Below are 21,491 nucleotides of genomic sequence, written 5' to 3' on the forward strand. Positions count from 1 at the left end.
TTCTGACTTCCATTGCCTCAATTCTGCTCCTATGACTTTCTATTGAGTTGTCTAATTCTGAAATTTTATTGTTAATCTTCTGGATTTCTGATTGCTGTCTGTCTATGGATTCTTGCAGCCTGTTAAATTTCTCATTTTGCTCTTTTCTAATCTTTTTAATTTCCTCTATTGCATGTTCTGCGTTCTGCTTAATTTCCTTCCTAATTTCTTGAAGAGTTCTGTATATTAATCTTTTGTATTCTGCCTCTGGTAACTCCAAGAAATTTTCCTCCTCTGGAAAATCTCTAGATTCTTTGTTTTGGGAACTTGCTGAAGCTCTCATGGATTGCCTCTTTATGTGATTTGATATTGACTGTTGTCTCCAAGCCATATTTATTTATTTTATGTTTGCTTACTGTGACCTAGCTTCTTGTTTTGTTTTGATATGCCCAAATAGGCTGCTTGTATGAGCTAGTTTGATTATTGGCACCTTTGAAGCTCTAATGTCCTCTCACCAGGTGGTTAGATCTGTTACTAGGTACATGAGCTCAGGAGTCTGCCCACTCCTCCTGTATGGATTCAGCTCTGGTGCCTAGGGAGATAGCCACCAAGCGTGTGGTATAGGCTCTCACTTACAGTCCTAGACAGGCATGGGTGATTGGTGTAGGCAAGGCATCTGGCTGCAGCAGGGAGACACACTCTGAGCAAGGCGGGGGGCTGATGGCCGCCCCGAGTGTCCAGGAGGAAGGTGTGTCCCTGTTCCCTAGAGCACATAGGTGGGTGGGTTTTCAAGCCAGACTATGAGCACTCAGTGATTTTGGCTGTAAGGACTGGGGGGCACCTCTTATTTATGGGCCCCCCATCACAGGTGGTTGGGTGGCATATGTGGAGCCACCAGTCCTCAGATTCCTAATGTAGGTAGTTGAAGACCCTGCTTAATGGGCAGAGCTGTGTCAAATATCAAGAACCTGCCACTTCACAGCTGAAACAGTTAAAGTTAGAGTTCTGGTATATACCCTGTTGTACAGTGGTAATGAGGGCCTACGCTGTTGAAATGGGCCCACATAAGTCTATGCAGGGGTAAAGACACTCAAAGTCTGTGGATCCCTTATGCCTATGCCTAGGCAAAGGAGCTGTGCCTACGGTGGGTTCCTGGCTTAGGGGAGCTGGCAGTTTATTTTTTCCTGTTTGTTAATTTGTTCACTCTCCAAGGCAGGGAGAATGGTTCCCAGCTTGTGATGAATCCTACTTCCGGCCCGGGGACTTGGCAATTGCTGAAGCCGGTCCGGGACCCAGTGCAGAGCAGGGCGCAGGGAGGTAAATGAGAGAGAGGTTTTTCCCTAAGGGGGTGTTTTTGATCCGCCAGGTATGCCGTACGTAAGTAGTTATCTTTCGCCGATCCAGGACCGCTTCTCACTGATCTGGGTGGCCGTGTAGATTCTCTGGTGCTGGGTCTCCCCCGGTGCAGAAAAAGTGCCTCCTGAGCACTGCTGCTTGCCTGCCTCACCGCTCACCCCCGAGCTGATCAGGCTCTCGCCAGGTCAGGTCTGGCAACACCTCGCTGCTTCCAAACCGTCTGTCCTGGCCCCTGCCACTCAGTCCGGTTCCTCAACTCTGCCTTTGATGTTCACGGCTCCCAGATTGCCATGTATAATCGATTCACTTGTTTTTTTGGGTCTTTGTTGTAAGAGGGTCAACAGGAAGCATCTGAATGCTCTGCCATCTTGGCCCCGCCTCCTCAGTTGTAGTGATTTTAACATTATACTTCAGAAAAGCAAACATCTTCATAGATAGAATCAACTGAACATGTTCTCTTTGTAGGTGGGATACTGGGGACTGGGAAATCATCTCCATGGATGTTCTCCCTGTGACTGTGACATTGGAGGTGCTTATTCTAATATGTAAGTCAGTAAAATGAATGATAAAGTGTGGAAATGCTCCTCACTCACGTTTGCACGTAAAAGCACATTTTATTCTGATTTGCTCTTAGTCATAGGTGAAGGATTCTATTCCATGACATACAAAAAACATTGATAAGCAATGATCTAGAGACAGTACCTACAACCCAGATTTTTTATTTTACTTCAGCAATTTCCAAGGGTGAGGTAAACAGTCCAACTGCCTGGATATCTCATGAAGTGGTGTGTAAAAAAAAGTAGTTGCCATTAAGTCAACTCCGATTCACGACTCCCCATGAGTGGAACTGTGCTCCATAGGATTTTCAGTGGCTGATTTTTCACAAGTAGATCACCAGGCCTTTCTTCCAAGGTGCCTCTGGGTAAACTCAAACCTCCAACCTTCCAGTTAGCAGCCAACTGTGGTAGCCATGTGTACTACCCAGAGATACTGAAGTGGTGTGGAGATGCCTGAAAATGTGTGACTTTACCTACAAAGTACACCAACTTGTTGCCGTCCTATAAGGAGAGGCCCTGCCGTCTCCCTTCCCCAGTTTTTAGAGCAGAGTCAGAGAGCTGCTGAGGAAAGAAGTGGCTACCTTGTTCCAAAGATCTGAATTCGCTTTTCAAGACAAGACATGTTGTGCTCATGGCCTCAAAGCATCCTCTTACAGGGCTATTGATTGAGCATTCAAAGAATTGGTCCAACCTCAGGGGGCGTTTAGCCCAGCAGCCCCACCCTTCATTTCATACTTGCCCCCCTACCTCCTGCCTTTTTTCATAATGGATTTTTTTCCCTCAGGTGCTCCCCGGGAGATGAGCAGTGGGAATGTCGCCCCCACATCACTGGCCGCAGCTGCACAGAGCCAGCCCCTGGCTACTTCTTTGCTCCTTTGAATTTCTATCTCTATGAGGCACAGGAAGCCACTCCACTCCAGAGACTCGTGCCTTTGGTTCGTATTTCATTTACTTTCCCTGTAGACTTCATTTGATGGAGTGTCAGTAAATACATACAGCACACCCTTGAGATCATGGTTAAGGTACCTAGAAAAGAACGCTTTTCTTTTCCCCAAACACAGATCAAAGTGGAGTTTATTACGTAACAGAAATGCAGATTATACAAATTCTTAAGTGCAGAGCCTGTGTTTGGTTTATCTTTGTATCCAAGTTCTAGCACAGAGCCTGGTCCATGGTGGCCTGGCACATAAATGTGGGTTGGATTAAACTGTGATGAAACAGACTTTACTTTTGCTCTTTAGTGCGCCCAACAGATAAAATGTGTTTACCGAGCATCTCCTTGTCTGTCTCCCCCACCATAATAAACCCTACGAGGGCAGGGAGCATGTGTATCAAGTTCAGCATTGTTGCACTGGTGCCTAACACAGTACCTGGCGCCTAGTAAGAACCTTATAGATGTCTGTTGAATGACTGGATGAAGTATAATAAAGAAGTGTAAAATGTGCTCCCTGGCCTCCTGAAGCCGAGCTCACATTCGCAGCTCTCAGTGAAGTTGGTGAGAGTCACGTGAGTGTGTGGTTTCAAACGTCACTTGGCATTCTACTTCATTTCCCACAAGTCACAGTTCTACAGAAGATTTCCCCTAAAAAGCCTTTTCTAAAAATCTTTTTAGGGGAGCAGACAAAGACAGAGGAAACAATTAGAGAAAATACTAAAGTACTTGTTAGACTCCTAGAAGGCTTCAAGTGGGACTCCAGCCATCAACAGGCGCATGGCAAAGGAAATGGTGGGGGAGGGGGGAGTCTGCAAAGAGAAAAAACACGTGGAGGCGATTATAAAGACAGGATTTGGGTAGATAAAGAAGATAAGGGAATGCATTCCAGGTTCCAGTGACTATCTGTTCCTTATCTGTGGGTTGGGAGGGTGAACTTGCTCCTTCGGAGCTTTGGAACTTGCTCTGTTAGGGGCTGGAACGGGGGCAGGAGAGGAAGGCTTTCATGGTCCCTGTTTACACTTATAACTACGGTGCATGGAATCAGAACGAAACTGTCCTATGTCTGCATTCTTTTCATAGTTTTTTTAAAGGGTTTCTCTATGATGGTGACTGAAAAAAAGCAATATTGATATTCATGTCCAGGCCATAACCAGAAATACAATAGTTCCTTTTTTTTTTTAGATAAGAAAACATGAAACAAACATAATTATCTAAAATAATTGGAGCCTCTGAGTGGTGCAAACAGTTAATGAGTTCAACTGCTAACCAAAAAGTTGGAGGTTCGAGCCCACCCAGAGGAGCCTCAGAAAAAAAGGCCTGGAAATATACTTTGAAAAAATCAGCCATTGAACACCCTATTGAGCACAGTTCTACTCTGACACACATGGGGTTGCCATTAGTCAGGATTGACTCAACAGCAATTGAATTTTTCTGTTTTTATTTTTTTTTACTTAATATTTATTCAGTATGTACTGTATGGTGAGTGGTGATACACGATTAAATAGGATAATATCACTTAGGCTAATACACTCTGAACCTGTCAAGCTGGGTTGTGAGTAGACTGAAAGAATGCTGGTTGCAACTGTTAGGGGGTCAAGTCATCTATAACATGAATCCTTACTACTCTCCCCATGACTCAAAGAAAAAAATCAAGGATATAGATTGATTCTAAAGGGTGTGTAAAACTGCTGAAGGGATTGGAAAGTAATACCTACGACAACATTTTAAGAAAAGGAAATTCAAGGCAGGATTGATATTAAGTATTTGAAGGATGATAATGTGAATAACTTTCCTACTCCACTGGTCTTTTAATTGTGGCATAAAAGATTTCAGTTGGGCACCACTTAATTATCTGTACATTCATTTAACAAATGTTTATTATGTACTTGCTATGCTGCTGCTGCTGATACTACTAATAACAAAACCTCCATTTATTTCATGGTTTGTGCTTAGCACTTCATATACTTCATATTCTCATTTAACTCTCAGACCAGCCTAAGTATTATCATCCATGTTTTCCAGATGTGGGAAAGGGTGAGCAGTTAAACAACTTCCCCAAGCAGGGCTTCGAGCTGGTTCCTAAGGTTCAGTAATTGCCGGTTTAAATGAGGGCAGCGTACATGTTGCATAGCAACCAAATCTGTTGCCTGTGGGATTTTACCCAAATAGGGAAACAAACAGGAGTGCCCTACTCAGAGATGGTGGCCTGAAAGTTTCAGGAGGCTGATGCAGGAGATTGGATTATTGGCAGGAGTGTGGAGAGCGACACACATTCAAAGCAGCGAGGTTGGCGGGGCAGGCAATGCTGTTTATTTCCTACTCGGGTCAAAAATCTCACAGGCAACAAATTTGGTCACTATGCAACTTATATGCTGCCCTCGTTTACGTCGGCAATTACTGAACTGTCCCAAACCGGCTGGAAGCCCTGGCCCAAAGTCATATGGCTAGTAGGCAGTGGGGCCTGGGCCCAACCCCAGGTACATCTGGGGCAGCTGGCTTCAAAACTCTTGCTCTTAACCCATCAATATGTTGTCCACCCATGTTTATAACACTGGTGATACAGACCTGCGAAGGTGATATAGAAAGGGATAAGTTAGGGCCCCTGCCCTCTAGAAGTTTCCACTATAGCTAATATATTTACATAGCTAGCTCAGGATGAGATAGGATGGGGGCAGTCCCATATGACATGGGCAGTCAATAAGTGTGTTAGGATTTCAGAACCATGAGTAATCCTTATGGACAGGCTTTACACACAGAATAATTTGGACTCAGGCTCGAAAACAATAATGCTTTCAGTTGGTGGAATAGGTGAGATGACAGTCTAGCCAGGGAAAGGAAAGGCTGAGGAGAGAAGCAAGGCTACTGTTTTCAGGTGGAGCCAGTAGTTTATATAGAGAAGAAGTACTGGAAAAGAAAATTAGGGTCTCTTACTAAGGAAGCCATCTGTCAATTTGTCATACTCTGGTGGTTTGTGTGTTGCTGTGATGCTGGAAGCTATGCCATTGGTATTTCAAATACCAGCAGGGTTACCCATTGTGGATAGGTTTCAGCAGAACTTCCAGACTAAGACAGACTAGGAAGAAAGGCCTGGTAATCTACTTCTGAAAATTAGCCAATGAAAACCTTATGGATCCCAACAGAACATTGTCAGACTCACTTGTTCTGGACACATTATCAGGAAGAATCAATTGCTGGAGAAAGATACCATGATTGGTGCAGTAGAGGGCCAGTGAGGGCGAGGGAGACCCATGGGGAGATGGATTGGCACAATAGCTGCAACAATGGACTCAAACATGCTGGTGATCATGAGGATGACGCGGGACTGTGCAGCATTTCATACTGCTATATGTAAGGTTACCATGAGTTGGAGTCAACTCATCGGCAACTATCTGTCTACTAAGGAAGATAAATTTTATTCTTTGGGCAATGAGAACTCATTGAAGCTTTCTGAGCAAGGGAAGGATGTGATGAAGACTGTCTTCAGAAGTTCTTATAAACTTAATCTAGCAGAAGTGAAGCCTGGGTGGAAGGAAAGAGCAGTTAAGAAGCTGTTGTAATAACCCAGGCAGGAATAAACAAGGCTCTGAGTTAAGAGGTAGCAGAGAAAAGAGAAAAGTTGGAGATAGAGATATGAAAGAAAGCAAATGCAAGAACACATCTTACATTTTGTGAATAATTGTTTTAATGCTCAAATTGGTGAATTAAGAAGAACTACAATTTTCTTGGTGGGGTGAGTCTTCAAAAGCAAATATAAATACACACACACATATATAATATGCACACATACATACACAGATACACACCCATACATATATACACACATGTACACATATATTTAGGAGTCCTTGGGTGGTGCAAATGGTTAAGCACTCAACTGCTAGTCAAAAGTTCAAACCCTTCCAGACGTGCCTTGGAAGACAGGCCTGGCAATCTGCTTCCAAAAACTCACAGCCTTGAAAACCCTTTGGAGCAGTTCTGCTCTGCACACATGGGGTCACCATGAGTCAGATTCAACTCGACAGCAACTAACAACAACACATATGTTTATATTTGTATGTATATACACTTACACACATATCCTTGCTACTCAAAATATGGCCGGAAGACCAGCAATATCGGCATTCCCCAGAACTCATTAGACCTAGAGAATCTCAGGCCCCACCCCAGCCTACTGAATTAGGATCTGCATTTTAACAAGATCCCCAGGTGATTTGTATGCCGTTTGGGAAGCACTGGTCTATTTTCTTACAGAAACAACCTGTGGAGACAAGACGATTTAAAGTCACAACAAGTTATATCGGTTGAATTTAACGTAGTATGCGTTAACATTAATTCCATAATGTATGCTTTCTGTATAAAATTAGTTTATAATTTTGTGCTATAAGATAAACACATTGGTGAGAAAGGAAAAAAGGATAAGGAAACATGATTTCAGTGTGGCCCTCCCATAGGGTCCTTATCACAGAGCGGTCTGGGAACTAGTCAGAGAGCTTGGCTGAGAGTCTGAATAGTAAAGTTTGGAATAAGGGGAGCTCCCCGTGGGGCCACAGCTGACTGCAGGGCTGTTCGCTTAGCTACCAGGGCACCTGTAAAATTAGTCTTGTTTGTAAAACCAACAATGGAACATCGACCACGCAAACCCCAATGTCCAGGACGCAGTGAAAATTTGGAAACAGGGAACGCTAGGAGATTCTAACTGGGTCAGCAGTAGGCGAGTAGACTGAGAAGATGACGTAAAACAGAAGCCCACAGAAGCCAGGGTTTTAAACCAGGTTTGCGTGACCGTGTGCTTCCTGTGCCTTCGTTTGGCTGGGGGAATTTGGATATCCTGGTGTAACCTTCTGTTGTTGTTGTTAGGCGCCACTGAGTTGATTTTGACTCATAGCGACGCCAGGCAACAAAGAAGAAATGCCCCGGAGGGTTTTCTTGGAGCCCTGGTAGCGCACTGACTAGAGCACTCGGCTGCTAACCAGAAGGTCTGCAGTTCAAACCTACAAGTGGCTCTGGGGGAGAAAAGACCGGGCAATCTGCTCCTGTAAAGATTACAACCTAGGAAACCCTATGGGGGCAGTTTTACTCTATCATATAGGGTCTCTATGAGTAGGAATTGACTTGACAGCACATGAAAACAACAACAATCTTTATGGAAGCAGATCACCAGATCTTTCTCCCAAGGAGCTGCTGGGTGAGTTCGAACTGCCAACATTTCGGTGAGCAGCTGAGCTCTTAACTGTTTGCACCCACGCAGCTCAACACAACCGCTTGTGGGGACTTATAAGACAAACTATAAGAACCCAAGAACAATTGGTCTTGGTTATAATAGCTAATAAAAAGGTACAATATCTGATAAACTTTGAATCTCTGTGCCATGCTTATTGTTGATTTTCTTCAACTTTCCTCCTGAGATTTCACGTTAAAAATTACATTTACATTTTTAAAAAATCCTGCAAAACCAGTAGATAACAATTACATTAAATATTTTCTCAGTTTCGACTTTCACTATTAAAACATCCTTTAAAAACATGTTTTGGTATTAGAACCACCAAACATTTCCCTTTTTCACAGAGAAACAAAAAAGTACAAACTGCCTGCATTTCTTCTTCCTGCAGCAGAGTAAGAAGACATGGCTGTTAAATATAGATCATGAATATCTGTTAAATTACAGTGTGATATGATATCATCAGAAATTTTGATGGTTACTGTCTTAGTTCCCTTGTGCTGCTGTAACAGAAATACCACATGCAGGTGGCTTTAAAGAACTGAAATTTATTTTCTCACAGTTCTGGAGGCTAAAAGTCCAAATCAGAGTCTTGGCTGTGTTGATTCCTTCCGTGTTAGTAGCTCTGGATGTTCCTGGCTTCCTTGGCTTGTAGGCAGACGATCCTTACATGGCATATCTTTTCCCCAGTATATGCTTGCATCTCTGTGTCTATGCTGCTATTTATATAACTCAGAAGTGATTAGGTTTTGAATCCACCCTACACTGGTATAACTGATTGATTACACTATGTTAGCTTACATTCTGGAAAGTGAATACATTACATTAGATTAGATTAATACACAGGTTTAGGGGTTAGGATTCCAACACATGTTTTAGGGGGTCACAATTCAATCGATAATTACTTAAACTGCCTTTTCTTTTCTTTTTAAGTTATTAGCAACAGCTTGGCCTGAAAGTGATGTCTATTTCCAGCAACAAGGAAATGATTTCACAATTGACGAAGGAAATATAATACTGAGAAGAAATCAGAAGCAAAGCATACGTGCTGAGGAGCAGAGTGAGGTAAACCATTTTCTTAATGGCCATTGTCTGCTGTGTCATAAAGGAATAATATGCAGAAAGCACTCAGAACCGTGCCTGGTGCATGCAAGTGTTCAGTTACTGTAAGCTCTTCTCATCCTCATGAACAGAAATGCAGGAAAGAAAGAACCAAGTTCAAAGTAATTGGAGCCTGTAGGGAAAACCTAAGTAGCTTTATTCCTTCTCAGAATGAAAATTTCTGGAAAGCTGGATGCTAGAAAGTTGGAGAGTCAGCAACAGGGAATTTGATTTCTTGTTGGTTTAGTAAGGAGAGGTCTAGTGCTGAGGAAGACTCTCCTCCTAGTTGGAGAAGGAGACCTGCTGATGTCCCTGGGGATGGTGCTATGAACATGCCCTTGATTTCCATGTGGTTGTTGTTGGTCAGTGCTGGTGTGCATGCTGGGTGTGAATGCTGGGAAGATGCCGACTGCCTCAGGGCCCCGCTGCCAATGGCTTCAGAAGCCTGGAGGTGACCAGGAGGCCCTGTAGCCATCCAACAATTAGTCACTCAGAGCCTGGGACACTTTAGGCCTGTTTGCTCCCCTCAGGAGATCTTTACTGAGCATTCTATGTGTGCATTTGGAAATGAGGATGTCAGAGAAGCCAAAGAAAGCAGAGACATCATCAGTCACGCTTACAAACCCAGTAACTAAAGCAGTTCCTTACACACAGCAGGGAGTCCCTGGGTGGTACAAATGGTTAACGCCCTAGGCTGCTAACTGAGAAGTTGGTGGTTCAAATCCATCCAGAGGCACCTGGTGATCTATTTCCAAAAAATCAGCCATTGAAAACCCTGTGGAGCAGTTCCGTTCTTATACACATGAGGTCGCCATGAGACAGAGTCGACTCAACAGCAACTGGTTTTTAGACATGGCGCCTGCCTTCAAGACTTGCTGGGGAGATGAGCCATGTGCACAAACAACTAATACATGGCAGAGCGGGTTAAGTGTTGTAAGAGAGTGCATATGACATGATACGGACCTCAGATTGGGAGATCTGCCTCCAGCTGAGAGGGTCAGAGAAGATTTCACGAGGGATGTTCCTCCCAGGAGGTCTGTGGACGCCAATTGTTGTGGCTGTGCTCTTTCTCTGCTTGTTTCTGTTCCCACGCCACATCCCCATGAAGCCTTCTCAGACTCTGTAGGCTGGAAGTGATTCACAGCGTCCCCATGTACAACAGAGCGAAACATTACCCCGTCCTACTCCAATGGTAAAATATATGTAGCATAAAATTTGCCATTTAACCATTTGTAAGTGTACCATTCAGTGGCATTAATTACATCCACAATGCTGTACCATCACCACCATCTACTTCCATGACAGCGTTTTAAGAATACCTGAAATAACTCATTTAGAAAACCTCTACTCAAGACCCAATTCAGATTTATCTGTCCTGTTGCTTTCTCTGACATCCTCTGTCCTCCCACCTGGACGCAATGAATTGTTTCCATCTCTGAGGTTCCACAAATCAGTAATTTTCAAGCTGCAGGTCATGCCTATTAGTAAGTAGCTCATAAAATCGATTTACTGAGTCAGGTTAGAAGAAAATATAAGAATATATAATATGGGCATATTTTTGTGAAAATTTTATTTCAATTTTATATAAATGTGTGCAGGTGTGTGTGTGCACAGAGTCACTGTTTTAGGTTGGGTTCCCTCGAAGCCTAGATTAAGAAGGGGATTTGAGTGCATATGTTTTAGTGAGTGAGCACTCATCAGAAAAAACCTGTAAGGGAGTGAGGGAAGTAGGATAGGGAATGGGAAACAGTGAGTCAAGGATGCAGTTTCCAGTAAAATCTGGCTTTAGCCTAACCTCCCAGGGAATCTAAGGAACATTTGTACTTGAGGCACAAGGGCTGGTCTATTGTATTCCTGTATCAGTCAATATTGGCTGTGGGCTGCCAGAGCAGATGTGAGTAATCTCCCAGGTAAGGTTGCTCCTATCATCCAAGGACAATTTTCATGACAAGGGGCACTTGTCAGCCACTAAACCAGTTGCCATCAATTCTATCCCGAATCCTGATGATCCCATGTGTGTCAGAGTAGAACTCTGCTCCATAGGGTTTTCATTTGCTGATTTTTCGGAAGTAGAGTGCCAGGCCTTTCTTCTGCAGCACCTCCGGGTGGACTCGAACCTCCAGACTTTTGCTTAGCAGCCTAACATGTTAACCATTTGCACCACTCAGGGACTGCATAGTAGCCAACAATTACAGGAACTACTGGAAGGATGCACTGGTCCACTGAGCAGGACACTGGTCTTAGGTAAAACAAACCTTGGCTTGAAACACAGGGGAGCTCAGAAGCATAAATTGCAAACAGAGTTGTCCTGCCCTGGAGACACAGCGCCAGCCTTTTATGCCCTCAAATCAGTCAGCATTGGCTGCCAGCTATCCCAAGGTGAGGGTGGGCAGTGCAGAAGGGCAGTTCTCCAGGAAAGGCAGTAACTTTGAGCTGTTAGCAGCCACACATACAGCAGCTGGGGGATGGGTACAACAACCAGGTAAAGGGGACCTGGGAAGGGCACCTACAGTGTCTACTGTAATCATGAGGGCATTTTTTAAATGTTTGAAAAACATCACATATAAATGACTTTACTTATTCTTCGGGTGGCACAAACGGTTAAGTGCTCAACTACTAACCAGAAGGTTGGGAGTTGGAATCCACCCAGAGGCACCTCAGAATAAAGGCCTGGTGATCTACTTCCAAAAGGTCACAGCCATTGAAAACCCTATGAAGCAGTTCTACTCTGCACACATGGGCTTGCCATGAGTCAGAATCAACTCCATAGCAACTGGTTTTGGGTTATTAAAACCTAATCTGGTGGTATAGTTAATTTATATACATTTCTGTCTCCACTGTAAGATTCTAAACTCCTCTGTGGCAGAGGCTCTGTCCTATCCATTGTTGCACTCCTAATCCAGAGTCTGGCTCGTAATTATTACTAAACAATTATCAAATGAAGGGCAGTTTGGGGTAGATCACAGAGCAACTTGAACCCCAGGCTAAGTAAGTTAGGCTTCATTGCGTTGGCAGTTGGAAGAATTTGTAATACTCTGTCAGCAGTGGTGTGTAGCATATATTGGACAAAGAAGAGAGTGGAAGGAATAGCCAAGGGGCTATTGCAGCAATCCAGGCAAAAAAAAACAAGAGCTGGAATGAGGGTGGAGGCTGTGAGTATGGAGAGGCAGATGCAAAAGCAATTAAAGAGGTATTATCTACAGGGTCCAGATGGCTGCAGGCTGACATCCAGTACGGAGACCTTCAGGGATTCTAATCAATCAGACCTGGGTTAGAAGTTTTGTGCTTAACGTACCTCAGGCAGATAGAAAAGGAGACATTTCTCATGTTTGCATGGAAGAAATGTCTAATAAATGAATCCATGTGGGTTTTCTCATAGTCATGCACCATTATGCAAAATCCGTGAAGTAGGCATGGGAGTATTCTCTTTCCCTCCATACTTTGGCCAGAACTCCACAGTCGTAGCTGCAAAACCCCGGGTCATAAATGTGGAATGTGTTCAGCTCATTAGCACATGGGGTACTTCAAACCAAAGTGGCGCTGCTTTTAAAGCAAGCATTCTACATGGTAATATATGTTCCAAAGCTGCTGTTTCAGCACATTATTCTCAGCAGGATTTTGGGCTGTATCCTGGATGGAATAATTTATCCGTGGACCAGATGGATCATGTACACATCAGGAAATAAGTTTTTTCCTGAACTCTTCCAGGGCTGACTACAAGCAAAACTATGTACTTTCCTTTCCCATTTTGGGGCTTGGTGAATTTTGGCCAGGCACCTGCTGTTCACATCTTTCTCCCAGAGCCAGTTCCTGGGAAGCCTGTTACATGGACTGGGCCTGGATTTGCCAGGGTTCTCCCTGGGGCTGGCTTGAGATCTGCTGTCAACAACATTCCCTTTCCCATGGACTTCACCATCGCCATTCGCTAGGAAACTCAGGTATCCTTTGACTCCCAACTTCTCTGGTGGTAAAAAGCTGACAGAATGACATTCTCGAACTAAGTGTTTCCATTTCAGCCTTGTGAGATAGGTTCATCATAAAATGATTTGCAAAAAGTAGAACATATGGAAAGCATTATAAACTAAAGGGCTTCCTAAAGCTATTGAAGCGACATAGTTAGCCATAGGCACACATGCTTTAATAGATAGAAGCTAAAGAATGTATTTAAGGTACTAGGATTAAGGAAATGGTGATTAAATGTTTGTATAAGAACCATAAACAACTGAAATAACACAAGTCCTGTCCTCCTGGGACTTTTATTTAAAAATTTAATAAACCTACACATGTGCTGAGATTCAGACTCCCAGGGTTACAGAAGAGGCATTATTTGCATTTGGATTTTACCCTGCAGCAAGAGAAAGAGTAACAGCTGTCTGCTCCTCTTGGCTCCCACTACCATACAGTCTCCTCTCCCTCCATTTTAGAAATATCTAAGACAGTACAGAAACCAAATTAGAAAAATGGTGGATCTAGAGCAGTAGTTCTTAACCTTCTCTTTGCATACTCACCCTTTTAATAAACCAAAAAGCCATGAACCATCTCCTGTGAAAAGTATTGTATATTGCTTGGGGCAAGGAGTCCTAGAGCCCCTGAAGGCCCCTGAGGACCACATTCTGGAGGGCTCACTGTGTGTCACAGGATCAGAGCTGCGATCCACTTTGAAACTCTTGCTATGACACAACTCTCTATTTCTCACAAACAAAAGCCAAGATACTTCAGTGAACTTTGACCTGGTGAGTATGATGAGAAAGTCATTTAAAAAAGAAAAATGTATTAACCTATCTGTAGAGAGAACAAGGGGTCCTGGTAGTGCAGTGGTTAAGTTCGGCTGCTAACCGAAAGGTGGGTGGTTTGAATCTACCAGTGGCTCCACAGGAGAAAGATGTGGCAGTCGGCTTCCGTAGAGATTCACAGCCTTGGAAACACCATGGGGCAGTTCTACTACATAGGATCGCTATGAGTCGGAATCGACTCTACAGCAATGAGTTCGGTTTTGGTTTTTCAGTAGAGAGAACACATATCTGACAGCTTGAAAAGCTTTTCCAAACTGTAAAACTCCCAGAGTATATCTGAGAGAAAGAGTCCAAATTATTATGCTTTGTTCTGTGATCCAGGGAAATGATGGATGAATTGACTCTCAGGGGTGTCAGGTTTTTCCAGGCCCACAAGTTGTAACTATAGCTAGAAACAATATTCTTTCTGCCTGAAACACAATTCAGACACCAGAGTCGGACTCGAAAATGAATCTCTAAGACTTCTTTCAACCCCAAAATTCTATTTCCCAAATGGACTAAACCAAAAAAACCAAACCCATTGCTGCTGAGTTGATTCCGACTCATAGCAACCCTACAAGATAGAGTAGAACTGCCCCGTAGGGTATCCAAGGAGCAGCTGGTGGATTCAAACTGCTGACCTTTTGGTTAGCAGCCATAGTCTTAACCACTGTGCCACCAGAGCTCCCCAAATGGACTATAGTTTACAAATTCAATTCCATGTACTATCCACTGTGTGTATGTGTGTTCAAAACACGTTCCTACGTCCTCGTACATTTTTATTAAAAGTAACATGCTTCTATTTGATGCCTGTCTAGTCCGCAGCTGACTGGGCTGTCCAGACTGTGGTTAACCCCCACCCAGAGGGAGGGAGCATTGCACACGCAAGACCCCACAGCTGAAGCCCCTGTCTTCTGTTTTACCAGCAGCAGCCAGGTATATTTGGGACCTTTCTTCAAACATTGATGGTTTCTTAGAATTATACATCAATAATGCTCCTGGAACTAAGTGGCAGAAGGTGGGTATTGGGGATTAAAACATTTATTGAGTGCTTACTGTGTGCTAGACTATGTTTACATTTAATCAACTCTGTAAGTGTTATCTTCTTCTGATAAGGGGGAAATTGAGAATATCTAAATGACTTGCCCAAGTTTTCTCCACCTGTAAAGCAGAATCAGGATTCCAACCCAGATTCCTGTCCCTGAATCTTGAAAGTTCCTTTTTCATTTCCCGTTTGGCCCTGAAATGTAAGAAAGTGAAATGCTACAAGAATAAGAGTAAAATATTTAGCTTGAGTTATCTCAAACAGCTGAGAGTCTATGAGGTAAAAAGCTATTAATCTTGATGCCGTTAATTTTGCCTCATTGGAGATTTGTAGCAAGTAAAACAAAGACCTTGTTGATATCAGTATGGCAAATAGGAGGAAGGACATCTGTCCCATCCTTTCCTCACAGCTGCCATGACAACCCATGGTAGATAGTTTCTCAAGCATTGCTGTTTGACACAATCTTACGGAAGAGCCATTGAGAATCTGAGAGTGAGTTCATTGTCCAGCCAACCCACCTGTGCTGGTCTCACCTTGCCCTGGCCTCAGCCCCACAGTGGAGCCTACTTCACAGCACAAGTAGAACACTGAAATGCTCTGGCCATTTAGGTAATATAACTGTACTGCTGTCAATAAATCTTGTGTTTATTTATCTTAATACAGAATCGTGCTGCTTCTCACCCATCTGTTTAGATCCAAATGTACAATATTCCATAGATATCTACTTTTCTCAGCCTTTGGAAGGAGAGTCCCACGCTCATTCACACATCCTGGTTGACTCTGTAAGTATGACAGAGCTTTTTGGGTGCTTCCTTCTACACTGAACTCCTCTGTGGTTCTCTCTGGAGAAATGTCTTTTGAAAAATACAAATGTATTTGTTTAATTATAAAAATCAGCTACTATCTATTTATAGCAAGGAGCCCTGTTGGCACAGTGGTTAAGTGTTCAGCTGCCAACCAAAATGTTGGTGGTTCGAACCCACCAGCCACTCCTTGGGAGAAAGATGTGGCAGTTTGCCACCCTGAAGATTACAGCCTTGGAAACCCCGTGGGGCAGTTCTTCTCTGTCCTATAGGGTTGCTATGAGTCAGAATCAACCCGATGGCAATGGGTTTGGTTTTCTTGTTTTATCTAGTTATAAATATTACCTAAGAACAATTGCAGATCTTATCTAATACTATGTGCCAGTAATGGTTTGAAGTGTTTTTACGTATTATGTCATTTCATCTTCACAACAATCCTATGAGGGAAGAGCTATCGTTATCCCCATTTTGCAGATGACAGAACTGAGGTACAGGGAGCTAGGGAGTGAGGAGTCAGAAATCAGAGCCGGACTGCCTGCTCCAAGCCACAACAGTGTACTGGCATTACAGAAAGTTTTGGAAAGAAATCCTACCACTTCAATTATTATCATTTCTAAGTTCCCGTTTATGCACACTATAATTTTATTTTTTTGTAGTCAAAATGCTCATACAATTGCATATATGGATTTTTTTTCACTTTACATTATGTCATATGCATTTTCGTATGTTGCTATGCAGTATTATCATTTTTAGGAACCATGCATAGTATTTCCTTGAGTGGCTTCTTTCCATTTCTTTCCCCCACAAGGCTGAGCCCAGGAATTTCTCCAAACCTCTCGCTCTGTGCAGTCTGACAGGGCCAGGCTTGTCACTGGGCAGAGTTTGGATATTGAGCAAATTTACTTAATTTACTTATCTATTCCCCTAATTGTGATCATTGAAGTTGCTTCTATTTTCACTACAGTGTATATCTGGTACATATTTTTACAACATACTCTTATTTTACCCAAAGGTTCATGACTCTTGAAATAACTTGCCCAATTATTTTCTGGAGGGCATTGACCAATTAGTTTTCAGGATCATAATCTATGGAAGTACCAGTTACATCTCACCATTAGCAAAATGATAGAAAATTATGTAAGATTTTTTTTTAAGTAATTTTGTAGATAAAAATCAAACTGCTTTTTTATTGCATTTTTGAATAGTTGTGAGAATCTCCTAATATCATGATTTAATTGACAAACTAAGGCCCTACAAAGTTTTACTGGAACACAATCATGCCCATTTGTTTACGTATTATCTATGGCTGCTTCTCAGCTACAAAGGCAGAGTTGAGTAGTTGCAACAGAGACTGTATGGCCCACAAAGCCTAAAATATTTATCTGGCCCTTTACAAAAGAACTTTGTCAATCCCTGAATTAATTAGCTGTATTTCCATGTTTTATGAAATGTGCCTTCTGAATTTAATTTTTAACCATCCAGCTTTTTCAATTTATACCCTGGTAGTTTGATATAGCACCTCAATATGAGACAAGTGTTATTTTATTCAACAAGGTTCAATGATCATAACATCAAAAAAGCATTGTTTTACCAAAGGTAGAGTTACCAGATTTAGCAAAAGCAAAACGAAAAAAAATGAAACCTGATGTCCAGTTAAATTTGAATTTAAGATTTAAAAAATAAATAATTTTTAATAAAAGTTTGTCCCAAATATTGTCCACAAATATTGCATGGGACATACTTATACTGAAAAATGATTTGTTGTTTATCTAAAATTCAAGTTTAAAACTGGGTGTTCTGTATTTTATCTGGCAGCCCTAACCAAAGATAGTCTAAATCCTGCAGCTTGAAGAACTGTGTAACAGTTGTGGAGAGAATCCTATTACATGAAGTAGAAAACAAACTCTCGAATGGGAAATAGAAACCATCTTTATTTTCTTGTCCATACAACTTACATCTGCAGAGGAACTGTGCTCATAAAACAACCTATGAATTGCAAAAGGAAGAAAATCTAAGCCAACAGGTTTAATTCAGGGGCGAAAATGCTAAAAGTTGGGAACCCAGGCAGAGTAAGGAAAGGGAAAGGGAGACAATAAGGAAGTGGTTAAGAGCTACGGCTGCTAACCCAAAGGTCAGCAGTTCAAATCCACCAGCCGCTCCTTGGAAACCCGATGGGGCAGTTCTCCTCTGTCCTTTCGGGTCGCTGTGAGTCGGAATTGACCCGATAGCAGCAGGTTTAGGTTTGTCATTTTTTTAGGTCACGAATGGATGTTATTAGCATAATATAATTCTAAAACTCAAATTTATAAGAAGTAGGCATGGGAATATTCTCCGTATCCTAATCGTACTGAACCCTGTATACTCCAAAGATTATACCTGATGCTGTATTAAATGAATCCAACCAAGTTATCCATTCACTGACTGTACATGGGCCAGGAACTGTGCTGGCTCCTGGGATGTAAAACAAGGTTCCTGTGCTCAGAGAATTTTCAGCCTGGTGCAGAAAACATACATGTAAAAAACAAAACAAAACAAAATGAAAAACATTGCAATGATGTTTGATAACTGCAATAATTAAGTGGATGATTTGAAATTAAATTAAAAATATATCTATTTATCTCTTTTAAGCAATCATTGCCTTGCATGCAGTTATGGGAAACCCTGAAACCTGACTAAAAATTAAGGGAGCAAACTGATCTGCTTATGTAAAGATTATAGCATTGGAAACGCTATGGGGCAGTTGTACTCTGTCCTACAGGGTCACTATGAGTCGCAATCAACTCGACAGCAATGGGTTTGGTTTGGGTTGAGGCAGAGGGGTAGGCTTACGTGTACCCAAGCCACTGGCTGCAGGCTCACACAAACATAAGCTGGGGAGTGAATCCATTCCTGGACAAGGTGGCCAAGTGCAATTTTCTGGAAAAGGACACAAAAATTTTCTGGAGAAGGGTATAGCTGTGAACCTCTAGCAGCCAATGCTCAAGGCAGCTGGAGGATGGTACACCAGCCTTTCAAAGAGCATCTAGGCAGGCCACCAGCAGTGTCCACTGTAGCCCCTGAGTGGGGATGTCTAGTCGGGGAAAGTCAGTGGACATTTCATGAATGCAGATTAATGTAGTTAATGCCACTCCACCAACTGTGCAATCTGGGAATGTACTGGACTGTTTAGGACATGGCCCTTTCAGAGTTCTTTCTTCTCTATTGCCTGGATTAACATTTACATCTAAAATCTGGATGCATTGCCAAGAAGACCAGATGAAGCCTTTGTTCAACCCTGGATGCTCCCTCTGCACGAATGCTTTTGTTTGGCTCGCGTAGTTAGACGGTTTAAATTTGTTCTCGTTCACCCTGATTATATGACATGTGCTTCCATAAAAATGTGTTTAGAGTCAAAAGTGCATTATATTCTAGAATATAATACGCTCTTGACTCTAAACACGTTTCGTTTTATATTCTAGAATATAAAACTGCCATTCTTCTTTTAAACTGTGGAATGGACTATACTTGGTAACATAAAGTCCTAGGGAGATTCTAGGAGAAGGAGTGAGTCACGGCATCACAAAATCCTATAGCTGACAGGGACCTTTGTCATCTGGTTCATCTGCTTGATTCCAGGGATGGCCGATTCTAAACCTGCTCAGACCAGCAGCTGTAAATAATGAATCCCTGGCTGGCTGCCCTCACCCTGGCCCCATCCCATCTGGCTTTCTTCTACACCTCCTCCCCGCTTGGCTTGTGTTTGGAGAATACAGATTAATTTTAGTATTCGCTTAAAGATACAATAGTAGAAATGTATACACTTCTTTATCAAACAAATTTTATTAAGTACTTACTAAAAATTAGACACTGTGGCAGGCATTGAGGTAAACAAGACAAGCATCACCCCCGGGGATTACTCTCCGAAGGGGAGATGCAGACAATTAAATAGGCAAAGACAGCATGGTATAGAGGTATTGGGTGCTACGGCAGATCTCTGCACGTGGACCAGGCATCACTGAAGGTCTGCTAGAGGAGATGACATCTAAGCTGAGCCCAGAGCTGGCCACCAAAGGAGTAAGTGAAACACAAGACGAGCAAAGGCCCAGTGTGGAGACAGAGTCCCTGGGTGGTGCAAACGGTTAAGACATTCGGCTGCTAATGAAAGGTCGGAGGTTTGAGTACATACTGAGGTGCCTTGGGAGAAAGGCCCGGCAATCTACATCCAAAAAATCAGCCATTGAAAAACCTGTGGAGCACATTTCTACTCTGACACACACGGGATCAAATGAGTCAGATTTGACTCCACGGCAACTCTTTGGGTTTTGAGTGTATGTGTGTGTGTGCGAGTGTGTGTGTGTGTGTGTGTGTGTGTGTGGCGACAGAGCATGAAGAGTAATGAGTCTCAGCTTCATCCAACCCAACCTCCCCTTTTTATTACAAATATTTCACCACACCCCTTACTATTGTAAAATGGAATTCATAGGCATTTATAGTGTGCCTGCACATACAACTTCCAAAACATCAATGCAATGCACTAATATTAATATAAAAGAGAAATAAAAGGAAAGTAATTTATGAAGAAATAACATGTACTTCAATACATACATGCACAGGCATGAATACACGAGAAGACATAATGAAGTAGAAAGATGATCATATGCATAGAATCACCGTATGTGAGACAACCAGGAAAGCAGGGCTGTTGTATTGGAGACTCAGATATCTAGAGCAGCATAGCCATTGGTGAAGACAATTTTCCGAAATGATAAATGTATCTTGGTAAAGTTCAAAACAAAACAAAATATAGTCTTCCCTTGACTTACATGGTAATTGCATCCCTAGAAAATTCAGTTCATATAAAAACTATGCAAAAAATACTTTATATTCATGTGTTTAAAAAACATAAGTTAGATAATTATAAACAGAGTTTTTTCCTTCATGGATGTTCAACAGAACATTCAAATTCTGTAGGGGACATGGGATGATTTCTGTTTTGTGAAACTTCTCTGAGCATTGCATAATGTCTAGCATTTCTGACCCTCACCCACTAAATACTAGTAACGCACCCCACACACTCACTGTGACAACCAAAACCACCCCTACAAATTTCCAAAACGCTCCATAGAGGGACAGTATCTCCACTATGAGAATCACGGGGTTGAGGGGGAGGGAGTAAGCACAATTAGATGAAGCTTAAATTTTATCCTGAGGCAATGGAAGCCATTGAAAAGTACTAAGGAGGGGGGATTATCTAAACAAACTGCATTTGAAAGGATCACTATGACTAGTTGCAATATTGAAGGATTCTATGGGCAAAATACTGAACGACAAAGGAAGCGTCAGAAGAAGATGGAAGGAATATACAGAGTCACTGTATCAAAAAGAATTGGTCAATGTTCAACCATTTTAGGAGGTAGCATATGATCCAGAACCAATGGCACCAAAGGAAGAAGTCCAAGCTGCACTGAAGGCATTGGTGAAAAACAAGGTTTCAGGAATTGTCAGAATACCAATTGAGATCTTTCAACAAACAGATGAAACGCTGGAAGTGCTCACTCATCTATGCCAAGAAATTTTTCAGACAGCTACCTGGCCAACTAACTGGAAGGAATCCATTTTTGTGCCCATTCCAAAGAAAGGTGATCCAACAGAATGTGGAAATTATAGAACAATATCATTAATATCACACACAAGTAATTTTTTTTTTTTAATATTTTATTGTACTTCAGGTGAAGGCTTACAGAACA

General features: G+C 42.3%; 1 protein-coding gene across 1 annotated transcript in view; it reads left to right on the forward strand.

Annotated features, from left to right (window-relative positions):
• Positions 1–21,491, forward strand: part of LAMB4 (laminin subunit beta 4) — a 106,808-nt gene that overhangs the window by 36,268 nt on the left and 49,049 nt on the right. Inside the window, 7 exon segments of the mRNA XM_004382620.1 lie at positions 1,801–1,880; positions 2,677–2,826; positions 12,897–13,083; positions 14,736–14,771; positions 14,774–14,853; positions 15,626–15,637; positions 15,639–15,744. Of these exon segments, the coding sequence (XP_004382677.1) occupies positions 1,801–1,880; positions 2,677–2,826; positions 12,897–13,083; positions 14,736–14,771; positions 14,774–14,853; positions 15,626–15,637; positions 15,639–15,744 (651 nt within the window).

The sequence above is a fragment of the Trichechus manatus genome, unplaced genomic scaffold (genome assembly GCF_000243295.1).
Source record: "Trichechus manatus latirostris isolate Lorelei unplaced genomic scaffold, TriManLat1.0 scaffold00096, whole genome shotgun sequence".
Classification (NCBI taxonomy): Eukaryota; Metazoa; Chordata; class Mammalia; order Sirenia; family Trichechidae; genus Trichechus; species Trichechus manatus.